Genomic DNA, 11,840 nt, shown 5'->3' with positions numbered 1-11,840 from the left:
ATTGTAGTTATGGTTGTACTTCATAAATCTTTCTCAACAGACGGCTCATCAGCCCGCCACTCACAGGGGGTTCAGTGCCGGATTTTCCCAGTAGCACAAGTAGCTACATATGTAGTAGCTACGGGCCCCACGCTAAATGCTTTCAAGCTATCAATTCCGGTTCAGTGATTTTTGCACTTGCTCTATTACTACAGTACTATACCGCCTTCGACTTTTACGAACGACTGGGTGTTTAAGGTTAGCGATTTGTCGTATTATCCGGCCATGGCCGTAGCTATAATATATATTGGGGGGGACTAATCCCCCCCAATATTCAAATATGCTCAATATATTGCTATTAAAAAAATGCTATGCTATGTAAATAAAAACAATTTGATAAACCTTGGCCACAATATCTGGTCTTGTGTTCATACAAATCAATGCATAGATTTCTGTTTATACGATTGTGGTTATGGTTGTTCTTTATTAATCCCTAATCTCTGCCATTACATACAATGAAACAAGAAATGGTAAAAAAAGTAAAAACAGAGCAATGTAATACAATATACACTATTAGACGTTATTGTACAAAATAAATACAAAGTCCATCCCATGTGTTAGTGAATGTTTTTAATATTTTAGGCAGGAAATTAGTTTTCAAATGTAGATTTTTTTCTGGCTTGGGACCCCCAGACCCCCCGGAAGATTTGGTCCCCCCCAATGTTGACTCCATGGCTACGGCCTTGTATCCGGCTGTATAGCAAATGAAAAAAATTAACCCGTAAAAACAAAGTTTTTCACTATAAATCCTTTATATGCGTGGCGGCTAGAGTCCTCTCGTCCTCTGGCTTGAGATGGCTGCCACCTATAGGTCAGATGATTGCATTGCACCATTAAGCAATTGGTAATTAAATATAATATTTTTGTCCTATAAAGTGTAAAATTTTGGAATTTTTTTTCACGAACATTAATTGTCACGCACAACGAGTCTGTGTGGAAAATGTCAGTTCGATTGGATCACGGGAAGTGGGTTAAAAAACGACCGAAAGATTTGCACGGTCCTAAGCAAGCAAGCGAACTTAATATAAAGGATTTAAAAAGACATTTACTTTACTATGCAAGTAAAAAAATTGTGTTTTAATATCTCTGTTTTTTGTTTTATTTAGGGCCCCATTATAAAATATGCTACAGGCCCCGCACTAGATTCGTCCGGCACTGAGGGGGTTGACTTCTTACAATATTTGAGGCATCGTTACGCCAGCAGCCGTCGAGAAATTCCACCTCGCCCCACAATGTTGGATGAGGTGAGGTTGCATCCAACGCCTCGCCTGTTTTTAGGGGCCGGAGATCGGATCCATCAATCTTTCCCCTTTAAGGATGGTGCACATAGGTGTGGCGCTGTAAGGTTACTTTCTTGATGGATTCAAAGGGTTATTTGTTAAATTTCGATTTAAAGCTTTCGTGACTGCAGGGATTCATCTTCTTGGTTCTTTCGGTAAAGTCACGTAGAATGGAAATAATAAAATAATACAAATAAACCATAATAAAATAATTCTCACGACGTTTCGGCCACAACGCAAGCAGCCGTCCTCAGATGGAGAACAGGTCTGTCGAGAAGACAGAGTCTGGGGCGTGTCATTCAGACGCTGTCTTCTCGACAGACCTGTTCTCCACCTGAGGACGGCTGCTTGCGTTGTCGCCGAAACGTCGTGAGAATTATTTAATTATGTTAAAAATGTATTATTTTATTATTTCCATTCTACGTGACTTCACCGAAAGAACCAAGAAGGTGATTTGTCAATCGTGCACGGCGACCCGCCACCACCACTTGCAGCGCCACACGGCTCTGAACCTCCGAGCGAAGGCAGCGAGAAGCCTCCTCATTCTCAGATGTTGGGATGCTACAGACGGTGAGAGAGTGGGCTCTGTCACTTGCTCTCAGCTCGCCACAACACCTCAATTTGCCTGGGTCTCTGGTGAGGCCTGGACCATGTATCCCAATGCAGCCATTGCAGCTGCATGAGCCACGGTCACGAACCTCACCCAATGTCCCCTCTGCATCAGCAGGCCAGGCCACTGTGGGTTGGAATGGGATCCCATAGGTCAGGGCTGGGGAACGTCTGGCCCGCGGGCCGTATGAGGCCCACGAAATCATTTGGCGTGGCCCTGCCAAGGCAACCGCAGGCGGGACTCGAAATTCAATAAATCTAGGAGCAAACCTGGCAAAGCAGTTGCGAGTAGCAACATCGTCAATACCAGTTAACATCATCACACGCCTTGCCAAAGAGAAGCAGCTCCAGCCATCGCATTAGGGGTGAGTTAATTAAATGTTTGACCAAATAGGCTAATTGATGTTGTATGGCTCGCGAATGATGTTATAAATATCCAAATGGCCCTTGGCAGAAAAAAGGTTCCCCACTCCTGCCATAGGTCGACGCAGAAGCATCTTACAGATGACCCCCCCCTAACCCCGCGGGGTGGGGGTAGGGGTGGAAGGGGAGGGGTGAGTGGGGGATGGAAGGGGCGGGGTGAGTGGGGGATCGAAGGGGCGGGGTGAGTGGGGGATGGAAGGGGCGGGGTGAGTGGGGGATGGAAGGGGCGGGGTGAGTGGGGGATGGAAGGGGCGGGGTGAGTGGGGGATGGAAGGGGCGGGGTGAGTGGGGGATGGAAGGGGCGGGGTGAGTGGGGGTAGAAGGGGCGGGGTGAGTGGGGGATGGAAGGGGCGGGGTGAGTGGGGGATGGAAGGGGCGGGGTGAGTGGGGGATGGAAGGGGCGGGGTGAGTGGGGGATGGAAGGGGCGGGGTGAGTGGGGGTAGAAGGGGCGGGGTGAGTGGGGGATGGAAGGGGCGGGGTGAGTGGGGGATGGAAGGGGCGGGGTGAGTGGGAGATGGAAGGGGCGGGGTGAGTGGGGGGTGGAAGGGGCGGGGTGAGTGGGGGTAGAAGGGGCGGGGTGAGTGGGGGATGGAAGGGGCGGGGTGAGTGGGGGTGGAAGGGGCGGGGTGAGTGGGGGATGGAAGGGGCGGGGTGAGTGGGGGATGGAAGGGGCGGGGTGAGTGGGGGATGGAAGGGGCGGGGTGAGTGGGGGATGGAAGGGGCGGGGTGAGTGGGGGGTGGAAGGGGCGGGGTGAGTGGGGGGTGGAAGGGGCGGGGTGAGTGGGGGATGGAAGGGGCGGGGTGAGTGGGGATGGAAGGGGCGGGGTTAGTGGGGGATGGAAGGGGCGGGGTGAGTGGGGGGTGGAGGGGCGGGGTGAGTGGGGAGGGGATGGGTGGGGAAGGAGGGAGAGAGACAGGGGACTCACAGCGATGGACAGGGGAGGCACGGCGAGTGAGAGAGAGAGAGGCACGGCGAGTGAGAGACAGAGTGAACGTCTCTCTCCCTCGTTGTGTGTGTCGGAGTGGAGCGGAGCTCACACCAAACTCCCACCCCCATCACCCCTCCCCTCACCACCCCCTCACCACCCCTCCCCTCACCACCCCTCCCCTCACCCCCCCCCTCACCACACCCCACCCCCTCACCACCCCCTCACCACCCCTCCCCCCCACCCCCTCCCCTCACCCCCCTCAGCCCCACGTCACCGAGGCAGCGGCTTTAGCGGTCGTGTTACGGTCGCCATGGCAACGTGATCCACTTACCTCTCGGCGGCGTTGTCGTTGGCGGCGATGATGATGATGATGGTGGCGACGACGACGACGATGATGATGGTGGCGATGTTACCCGCTCCCCTTCGCCCGCGAGCGTCTACCCCGGCGCAGGCGACATGAAGAAGCGCGGAGCCACCACCACCACCAACACCACCACCAACAACAACACCACCACCAACACCGCCGGGCCCACGTTGAGCAAGCGAGGCCGCGGCCTCGACCAGGGCCAGGCCGCGACCGCCGCGTTGTGGCCGGCGGCGCCCGTCGGCGTGTCCGCTCTGCAGCCCGAGGCCCGCCTCAACCCCGGGGTCGCCGCGAACTTACACGTCCCGTCCTCCTCATCCTCCACCTCCAAGTCGTCGTCGTCCGTCACGCAGCTCAACAACGGCGACAAGAACGGCCAAGGCGGCCAACAGGGCCATCAGGGCCAGGACGACCACGGCCAACAGGGCCAGGGCCAAGACAGCCTGAGCCAAAACGACCAGGGCCATCACGGTCTGGGCCAACAGGGCCAAGACGGCCTGGCCCATCACGACCAGGGCCAAGACAGCCTGAGCCAAAACGACCAGGGCCATCACGGTCTGGGCCAAGACGGCCACAGCCAACAGGGCCATCACGACCAGGGCCAAGACGGCCAGGGCCAAGACGGCCAGGGCCAAGACGGCCAGGGCCAAGACGGCCAGGGCCAAGACGACGACGACGTGGCCTCCTCCTCCTCCTCGGCGTGCCCGTCTCGGGGGGCCCCCTGCGGTCCCCACTGCGGCTCCCCGGGGCCCTGCCTGGGCGAGGCCGCCCCGGACTGGGGCCGCCTGCCCGCCGAGCTGCTGCTGCGCGTGTTCACGTGGCTGCCGCTCGCGCAGCGGGCACGCGCCTGCCAGGTGTGTCGCTCGTGGCACCAGGTGAGTGCCGGGGAGAGATGTTGGCTACCTCGCCTGGTCTGCAGGAGGTCGTGGGTTCCATCCCGACCCTGACGATGCCTGCCTGCTGTATATGTGGAGTTTGCGTGTCTCTCTCTCTCCGTGGTGAGATGTTAACTACCTCGCCTGGTGTGCAGGAGGTCGTGGGTTCGATCCTGACCCTGATGTCTGCTGTATATTTGGAGTTTGCGTGTTTCTCTCATCATCATCATCACAGTGGCTTAGAGATGTTGGCTACCTCGCCTGGTGTGCAGGAGGTCGTGGGTTCGATCCTGACCCTGATGTCTGCTGTATATTTGGAGTTTGCGTGTCTCTCTCATCATCATCGCCATCATCACAGTGGCTTAGAGATGTTGGCTACCTCGCCTGGTGTGCAGGAGGTCGTGGGTTCGATCCTGACCCTGATGTCTGCTGTATATTTGGAGTTTGCGTGTCTCTCTCATCATCATCGCCATCATCACAGTGGCTTAGAGATGTTGGCTACCTCGCCTGGTGTGCAGGAGGTCGTGGGTTCGATCCTGACCCTGATGTCTGCTGTATATTTGGAGTTTGCGTGTCTCTCTCATCATCATCACCATCATCACAGTGGCTTAGAGATGTTGGCTACCTCGCCTGGTCTGCAGGAGGTCGTGGGTTCGATCCTGACCCTGATGTCTGCTGTATATGTGGAGTTTGTGTGTGTCTCTATCTCTCTCGTCATTATCATCACGGTGGCTTAGAGATGTTAACTACCTGGCCTGGTCTGCAGGAGGTTGTGGGTTCTATCCCGACCCTGACGATGCCTGCTGCTGTATATGTGCAGTTTGCGTGTCTCTCTCTCTCCGTGGTGAGATGTTAACTACCTCGCCTGGTCTGCAGGAGGTCGTGGGTTCCATCCCGACCTTGACGATGCCTTCCTGCCTGCCTGCTGTATATTTGGAGTTTGCGTTTCTCTCCCTCCCCGTGGTGAGATGTTGGCTACCTCGCCTGGTCTGCAGGAGGTCGTGGGTTCGATCCCGACCCTGACGCCTGCTGTATATGTGGAGTTTGCGTGTCTCTCTCTCTCCCTCCCCGTGGTGAGATGTTTAACTACCTCGCCTGGTGTACAGGAGGTCGTGGGTTCGATCCCGACCCTGACGATGCCTGCTGTATATTTGGAGTTTGTGTGTCTCTCTCATCATCATCATCATTACAGTGGCTAGGAGATGTTAACTACCTTGCCTGGTATACAGGAGGTCGTAGGTTCGACCCCGACCCTGACGATGCCTGCTGTTGTTTGCGTGTCTCCCTGTGGTTGCGTGGATTTTTCTCCGGGTCATCTGGTTTTCCCCTCCACATTTACAAACAACAACGTGCCTTTAGAGGATTTGGCTGCTGCTATAAATCTCTACACGATGAGCCCCTTCGTTGAGCTCGCATTTGTGACCAGGTCGCTTCTGAAAAAAGCTACATAGCTCAGTGGACATTACCTGATTCACTAAAATAGTTTAGTTTAGTAGTTCAGTGTCTGCTCCTACCTCTCCCCCTTTTTCCATTGGCGCATTTTTATTTTTTCTTGACCAGGTAAGGGTCACTGAGCTACTCCGTAGCTTTTTTTCCAGAAGTGATCTGGCCTTTACAAATGACAGGTCAACCGAGTGACTTATCATCATCATCATCACGTGGAAATTTAGAGCAGCAGCAGTCAAATGACTCTAAACGCACACCCGAGCCAGCACGGCACGCGTGCGTTTTTCCACTGGAAAGGTTTTTGGGTTAGGTCGCGTAAATTAACCCACCGCCACCCAAGTAAGGTTTGATCACGTGAACAAAAACGTGCCAATTAGCTGTTACTTATGCGATGGCAACATTGAATATTGGTCTCGAAAGCCGACGTGCGTTTTTCCACTCGCCGTTTGCCGAGCCGGGCCGGAGTCGAACCGTGATGTCACCGCCGCCGGTTTCGCAAAGCCTCCGAATCTGACTCGGGGCCAAGCAGGGCCAGGCCGCGGGGCTAACGGCGATGCGTTCGCCGTCAGCCGGTGCGTCGCGAGGACGCGGAATGTCCGCGTCACCGACGAGCGTTTTCCTCTCGCTCGCATCCCGCGTGACGTCGGTCAGTACTGGACTGTACACGGCCTGGACGCATCTACGGCCGTCTATTGCACGCGACGTCAGTGGCAAGGCAGAGGTCGCAATCGGGTATCCGATACCCGTACCCTACCCGATACCCGGCTACCGTACCCAGCCGGGTACGGGTAGCCGTTTGCGACCCTGGTGTGGCCGGGTACGGGTAACCGCACGTGACTCACCTCAACCATTGAGTGAGAAGGCCGTGAGTCACTGGCGAGTCACCGTTTGTCACTCATTTCCCAACGTCTTGTCTCTCCTCACAATTCAAGTTCCTAGAATCAACCCACCCGCGCCTGCAACATGGCTTCATCCCAGAGGTCGCAATCGGGTACCCGATACCCGTACCCTACCCGATACCTGGCTACCCGTACCCGGCCGGGTATCGGGTAGGGTTCCCGTTTGCGACCCTGGTGCGGCCGGGTACGGGTAAGCAATCAAAACCCGTTTGCAACCTCTGCGGCATGGCTTGGCTCGGCTTCTGCAGTGGAATAACAACCCCTTCTTCCTGACCCGTGTCCCACCCCACAGGCGTTCCACCGGCCGGAGCTGTGGCGTCGCTTCGAGTTCGAGCTGAGCCAGCCGGCGTCGTCCTACCTCCGTGCCACGCACCCCGACCTCATCCAGCAGATCATCGCACGCCACTCAACGCACCTGCAGTACGTCAGCGTCAAGGTGAGCGGCGGCGTGCGCCACCCGACGCACCTGCGGTATGTCAGCATCAAGGTGAGAGGCGCCGCCGCTGTGGTCAACAACGTTGACGTCCGGACGGAGTTCCAGACCCAACTTTATAGCGAGGGGTAGCGGCACAGGTGTTGGTTGGGGGGGGGGGGGGCCATACCTGGTCGTCGGTGAATGAGGCTGCCTAGGAGGGGTGCCCCCCATGAGTAGCGATGTTGCTGCCGTGTACCATCCCAATATGGAGCGATTCGCAGTGTCATTTATCAGCGTTGGGATGTTTGCCAACAAACAAAAATATAACTTAATATGTTATTATTGTTTAATTATTTGCTTTGAATATAAAGTCCCTTGAGATGGAACATCTCGCTTGCAAGGGTGACCGGGGTGTGGACTGCCACATAGATCGCAACCACGAAATGATGCGTACGCACGGATATAAATATACACACACATACACACTCAGACATAAAGATCCCCTGTGAAGCCTTTAACAGATTGTTGGGGCAAGGTCTGTTCGCGAGTAGCACCTATGAAGGCCGACACAGCATCATCAACACCGTGCTCGGCCGCCTTTGTCTCTCCGTGCCAAAGTTTTAAACACCGCATCGGGTACTCATTTAATAGGGGTCGCCCGGTTCATATAATCGCCGGCGATGTTGTTCGTGAGCGGGAATCGAACTCGGGTCGCTAAGTTCAATTCCCGTTTCATTTAATCGCCGGCGATGTTGGTCATGAGTGGGAATCGAACTTGGGTCGCTGAGTTCAATTCCCATTTCATTTAATCGCCGGCGTGTTGGCCGTGAGCGGGAATCGAACTCGGGTCGCCGAGTTAAATTCTTGCTCGGGTCGCCGGGTCCACGCACAGGTGCTCGCTTAACTGCACCTGCCCCGACGGGCTGTGTAGCCTACATGGGGGAGGGGATCTTTACCTTTGTCTTTGTCACAGGTGGACAGCAGCAAGGAGTCTGCGGAGGCTGCGTGCAATATTCTGTCGCAGCTCGTCAACTGCTCGCTCAAGACGCTGGGCCTCATCTCCACGGCACGGCCGAGCTTCCTCGACGTGTCCAAGGTTAAATTTCGATTTAAAGCTTCTTTCGTGACTGCAGGGATTCATCTTCTTGGTTCTTTCGGTAAAGTCACGTAGAAGGAAAATAATAAAATAATAAAAATAAAACAATAGAATAATTATCACGACGTTTCGGCCACAACGCAAGCAGCCGTCCTCAGGTTGTGGCCGAAACGTCGTGAGAATTATTTTATTATGTTTAGAACCAAGAAGGTGTCCAAGGTTGCGTGGGGCTGGGGACACTTGTCGCAGAGGTTCGCAGTTCGAACCCGGCGGCCGCCCTGGTTAATGCATCGGGCGTCCATCACCACCACCGACAGCATAAACACACCCGGCACGGCCAAACCAATGAACTTGTCACAAGCTTTTAACAACGCACCGGTTGTTAAGATCGTTTTTCGCACAGCTCGCTGTGGATGGCGAGTTAGAGAACGATTCTCACAGCCAGATTTATCAACACTCTCTCACGCACTCAACCCCACTCGCCAAGTCACTCGCCGCGGCAGATTTAGAGAATAACTCTCCCGCAGCAGAAATGTGGACGCCACTTGCTCCGTCTGTATGGGCCGATAAGGACTGCAGAGCTCGGGCGATTGTTGGTACCACCGGTTCACCACCTGGTTGCTGCCTTTCCCACTTGTCTGTGGTTCCTCCTCGTGCCTCACAGTCCCTCTCGAGGGGAGGCTGTTCTGCTTGCAAGTTGATATTATTATTATTTGAGTTGATCTGTGGCCACGTTTGTGGCACTAAAATCACGCTGCATGTATTTTGAATCCACGTTTCTGTTACCTGAACTCAACAGGGAAGTTCAACCTCTGTAGGCCCCACCCCTTCCTGTTTATGCCCCTCCCCGTTACCCCTTAGGCCCCACCCTTTCCTGTTTATGCCCCACCCATTACTCCTGAGGCCCCACCTCTTCCTGTTTATGCCCCGCCCCGTTACTCCTGAGGCCCCACCCCTTCCTGTTTATGCCCCTCCCCGTTACCCCTTAGGCCCCACCCTTTCCTGTTTATGCCCCACCCCGTTACTCCTGAGGCCCCACCTCTTCCTGTTTATGCCCCACCCCGTTACCCCTTTGGCCCCACCTCTTCCTGTTTATGCCCCACCCCTCTCATCTCTGCCTTTCCCTTTCAGAACCCTCCCCCTTCTTCTTTGTGCCCCGCCTTTTCCTGTTTAGGCCCCTTCCTCTTCCTCCTGTGGACACGTGGTTGGGCTTGTTTAGGGTATTGGCGGCGACGCTTGTGCATGTGTACGTGCGTCAAACTTCTTCCGCACCGCACGTCGCCAGCAGCGCTAATCGGAGAGGCGACTGGCACATTGGCGACGATGTTTACGCGACGCGCGTCGACAGCTGCATGTGTCTCCTCCACCGCCCCCCCCCCCCCCGCCGACCGCATTCGCCCACCAGGCTCACTTCGTGTCGGCCCTCACCGTGGTGTTCGTCAACTCCAAGTCGCTGTGCTCGCTCAAGGTGGACGACACGCCGGTGGACGACCCCTCGCTCAAGGTGCTCGTGGCCAACAACAGCGAGACGCTGAGGCTGCTCAAGATGAGCAGCTGCCCGCACGTGTCGCCCTCTGGTGGGTGACGCCGCCTACCCCCACGCTCCGCGCGCGCCGGCTCCTATCCGATGTTACATTGAGGAGCGGCAGTATCTCCTGCTCCTGTGACTTACCTCCGTGTTATCGCCTGTCCTACGTGAAACCTCTGCGGCATCGCCTGCCGTACGTGAAACCTCTGCGGCATCACGAGCCCTACGTGATATACGATCGAGGAGCGGCAGTATTGCCAGCCGAGTGCGATATCCCCGCCCCGCCCCGCCCCGCCCCCCCTTTCTCCCCACCCTCAGGTATCCTGTGCGTGGCCGACCAGTGCCACGGGCTGCGCGAGCTGGCCCTCAACTACCACGTGCTGAGCGACGCGCTGCTGCTGGCGCTGTCGTCGGAGCGCCACGTGCACCTGGAGCACCTGCGCGTGGACGTGGTGAGCGCCGAGCCGGCGGCCGTGGGACCAGCGTCGCGACGCTTCCACTCCATCCGCCGCTCCAGCTGGGACGCGCTGCTCACCCACTCGCCCCACGTCAACCTCGTCATGTACTTCTTCGTGGGCGACGAGGAGGAGTTCGAGCCGTTCTTTCGCGACGCCACCCCCGTCACGCACCTCTACTTCGGCCGCTCGGTGAGCAAGGCCGTGCTGGGCCGCGTGGGCCTGCACTGCCCCCGCCTGGTCGAGCTGGTGGTGTGCGCCAACGGACTGCTGCCCCTGGACGACGAGCTGCTGCGCATCGCCGAGCGCTGCGGGAGCCTCTCGGCCGTGGGGCTGGGCGAGTGCGAGGTGTCGTGCTCGGCGTTCGTGCAGTTCGTGCGAATGTGCGGCGCCCGCCTGGCGCAGCTCTCCGTCATGGAGGAGGTGCTTGTGCCCGACCAGCGCTACGGCAGCCTCGACGAGGTGCACGGCGACGTGTCGCACCTGCTCGGGCGAGCCTGGTACCCCGACAGCATGCCCACGTGGTGACCACGGCGGTGGCGGTGGTGGTGGTGGTGGTGACGAAGAGGCGGTGGTGGTGACGGAGAGGCGGTGGTGGTGACGGAGAGGCGGTGGTGGTGACGGAGAGGCGGTGGTGGTGACGGAGAGGCGGTGGTGGTGACGGAGAGGCGGTGGTGGTGACGGAGAGGCGGTGGTGGTGATGGGGAGGCGGTGGTGATGGGGAGGCGGTGGTGGTGATGGAGAGGCGGTGGTGGTGACGGAAAGGCGGTGGTGGTGACGGGGAGGCGGTGGTGGTGATGGGGAGGCGGTGGTGGTGATGGGGAGGCGGTGGTGGTGATGGAGAGGCGGTGGTGGTGATGGGGAGGCGGTGGTGGTGATGGAGAGGCGGTGGTGGTGACGGAGAGGCGGTGGTGGTGACGGGGAGGCGGTGGTGGTGATGGGGAGGCGGTGGTGGTGATGGGGAGGCGGTGGTGGTGATGGGGAGGCGGTGGTGGTGATGGAGAGGCGGTGGTGGTGATGGGGACGCGGTGGTGGTGATGGAGAGGCGGTGGTGGTGATGGAGAGGCGGTGGTGGTGATGGGGAGGCGGTGGTGGTGATGGAGAGGCGGTGGTGGTGATGGAGAGGCGGTGGTGGTGATGGGGAGGCGGTGGTGGTGATGGAGAGGCGGTGGCGATGATGGAGAGGTGGTGGTGATGATGGAGAGGTGGTGGTGATGATGGGGAGGCGGTGGTGGTGATGGAGAGGCGGTGGTGGTGATGGAGAGGCGGTGGTGGTGATGGAGAGGTGGTGGTGATGATGGAGAGGTGGTGGTGATGATGGGGAGGCGGTGGTGGTGATGGAGAGGCGGTGGTGGTGATGGAGAGGCGGTGGTGGTGATGGAGAGGCGGTGGTGGTGATGGGGAGGCGGTGGTGGTGATGGAGAGGCGGTGGTGGTGATGGGGAGGCGGTGGTGGTGATGGAGAGGCGGTGGCGATGATGG

The 11,840-nt window shown here is 57.3% G+C and overlaps 1 protein-coding gene across 1 annotated transcript; it reads left to right on the top strand.

Annotated features, from left to right (window-relative positions):
* The first annotated feature begins 3,550 nt into the window (after positions 1-3,550).
* Positions 3,551-10,981, top strand: FBXL3 (F-box and leucine rich repeat protein 3). The gene is made up of 5 exons (XM_078881180.1): positions 3,551-4,520; positions 7,158-7,301; positions 8,254-8,376; positions 9,782-9,953; positions 10,223-10,981. The coding sequence occupies exons 1-5, from the start codon at positions 3,738-3,740 to the stop codon at positions 10,885-10,887; spliced, it is 1,887 nt and encodes a 628-aa protein (XP_078737306.1). The 5' UTR covers positions 3,551-3,737; the 3' UTR covers positions 10,888-10,981.
* The last annotated feature ends 859 nt before the right edge of the window (positions 10,982-11,840 follow it).

The sequence above is a fragment of the Lampetra fluviatilis genome, chromosome 60 (assembly GCF_964198595.1).
Source record: "Lampetra fluviatilis chromosome 60, kcLamFluv1.1, whole genome shotgun sequence".
NCBI classification, from domain to species: Eukaryota; Metazoa; Chordata; class Hyperoartia; order Petromyzontiformes; family Petromyzontidae; genus Lampetra; species Lampetra fluviatilis.
Note: the sequence above shows the minus strand (reverse complement) of the source record. Positions and strands in the feature narration are given on the sequence as shown.

Excerpts from the sequence above, each read along its gene's own strand:
- FBXL3 (XM_078881180.1), top strand. The coding sequence starts at position 3,738 with ATGAAGAAGCGCGGAGCCACCACCACCACCAACACCACCACCAACAAC. Across the intron at positions 4,521-7,157 it reads TGTGTCGCTCGTGGCACCAG|GCGTTCCACCGGCCGGAGCT; the intron begins GTGAGTGCCGGG and ends CCCACCCCACAG. Across the intron at positions 8,377-9,781 it reads GCTTCCTCGACGTGTCCAAG|GCTCACTTCGTGTCGGCCCT; the intron begins GTTAAATTTCGA and ends TTCGCCCACCAG.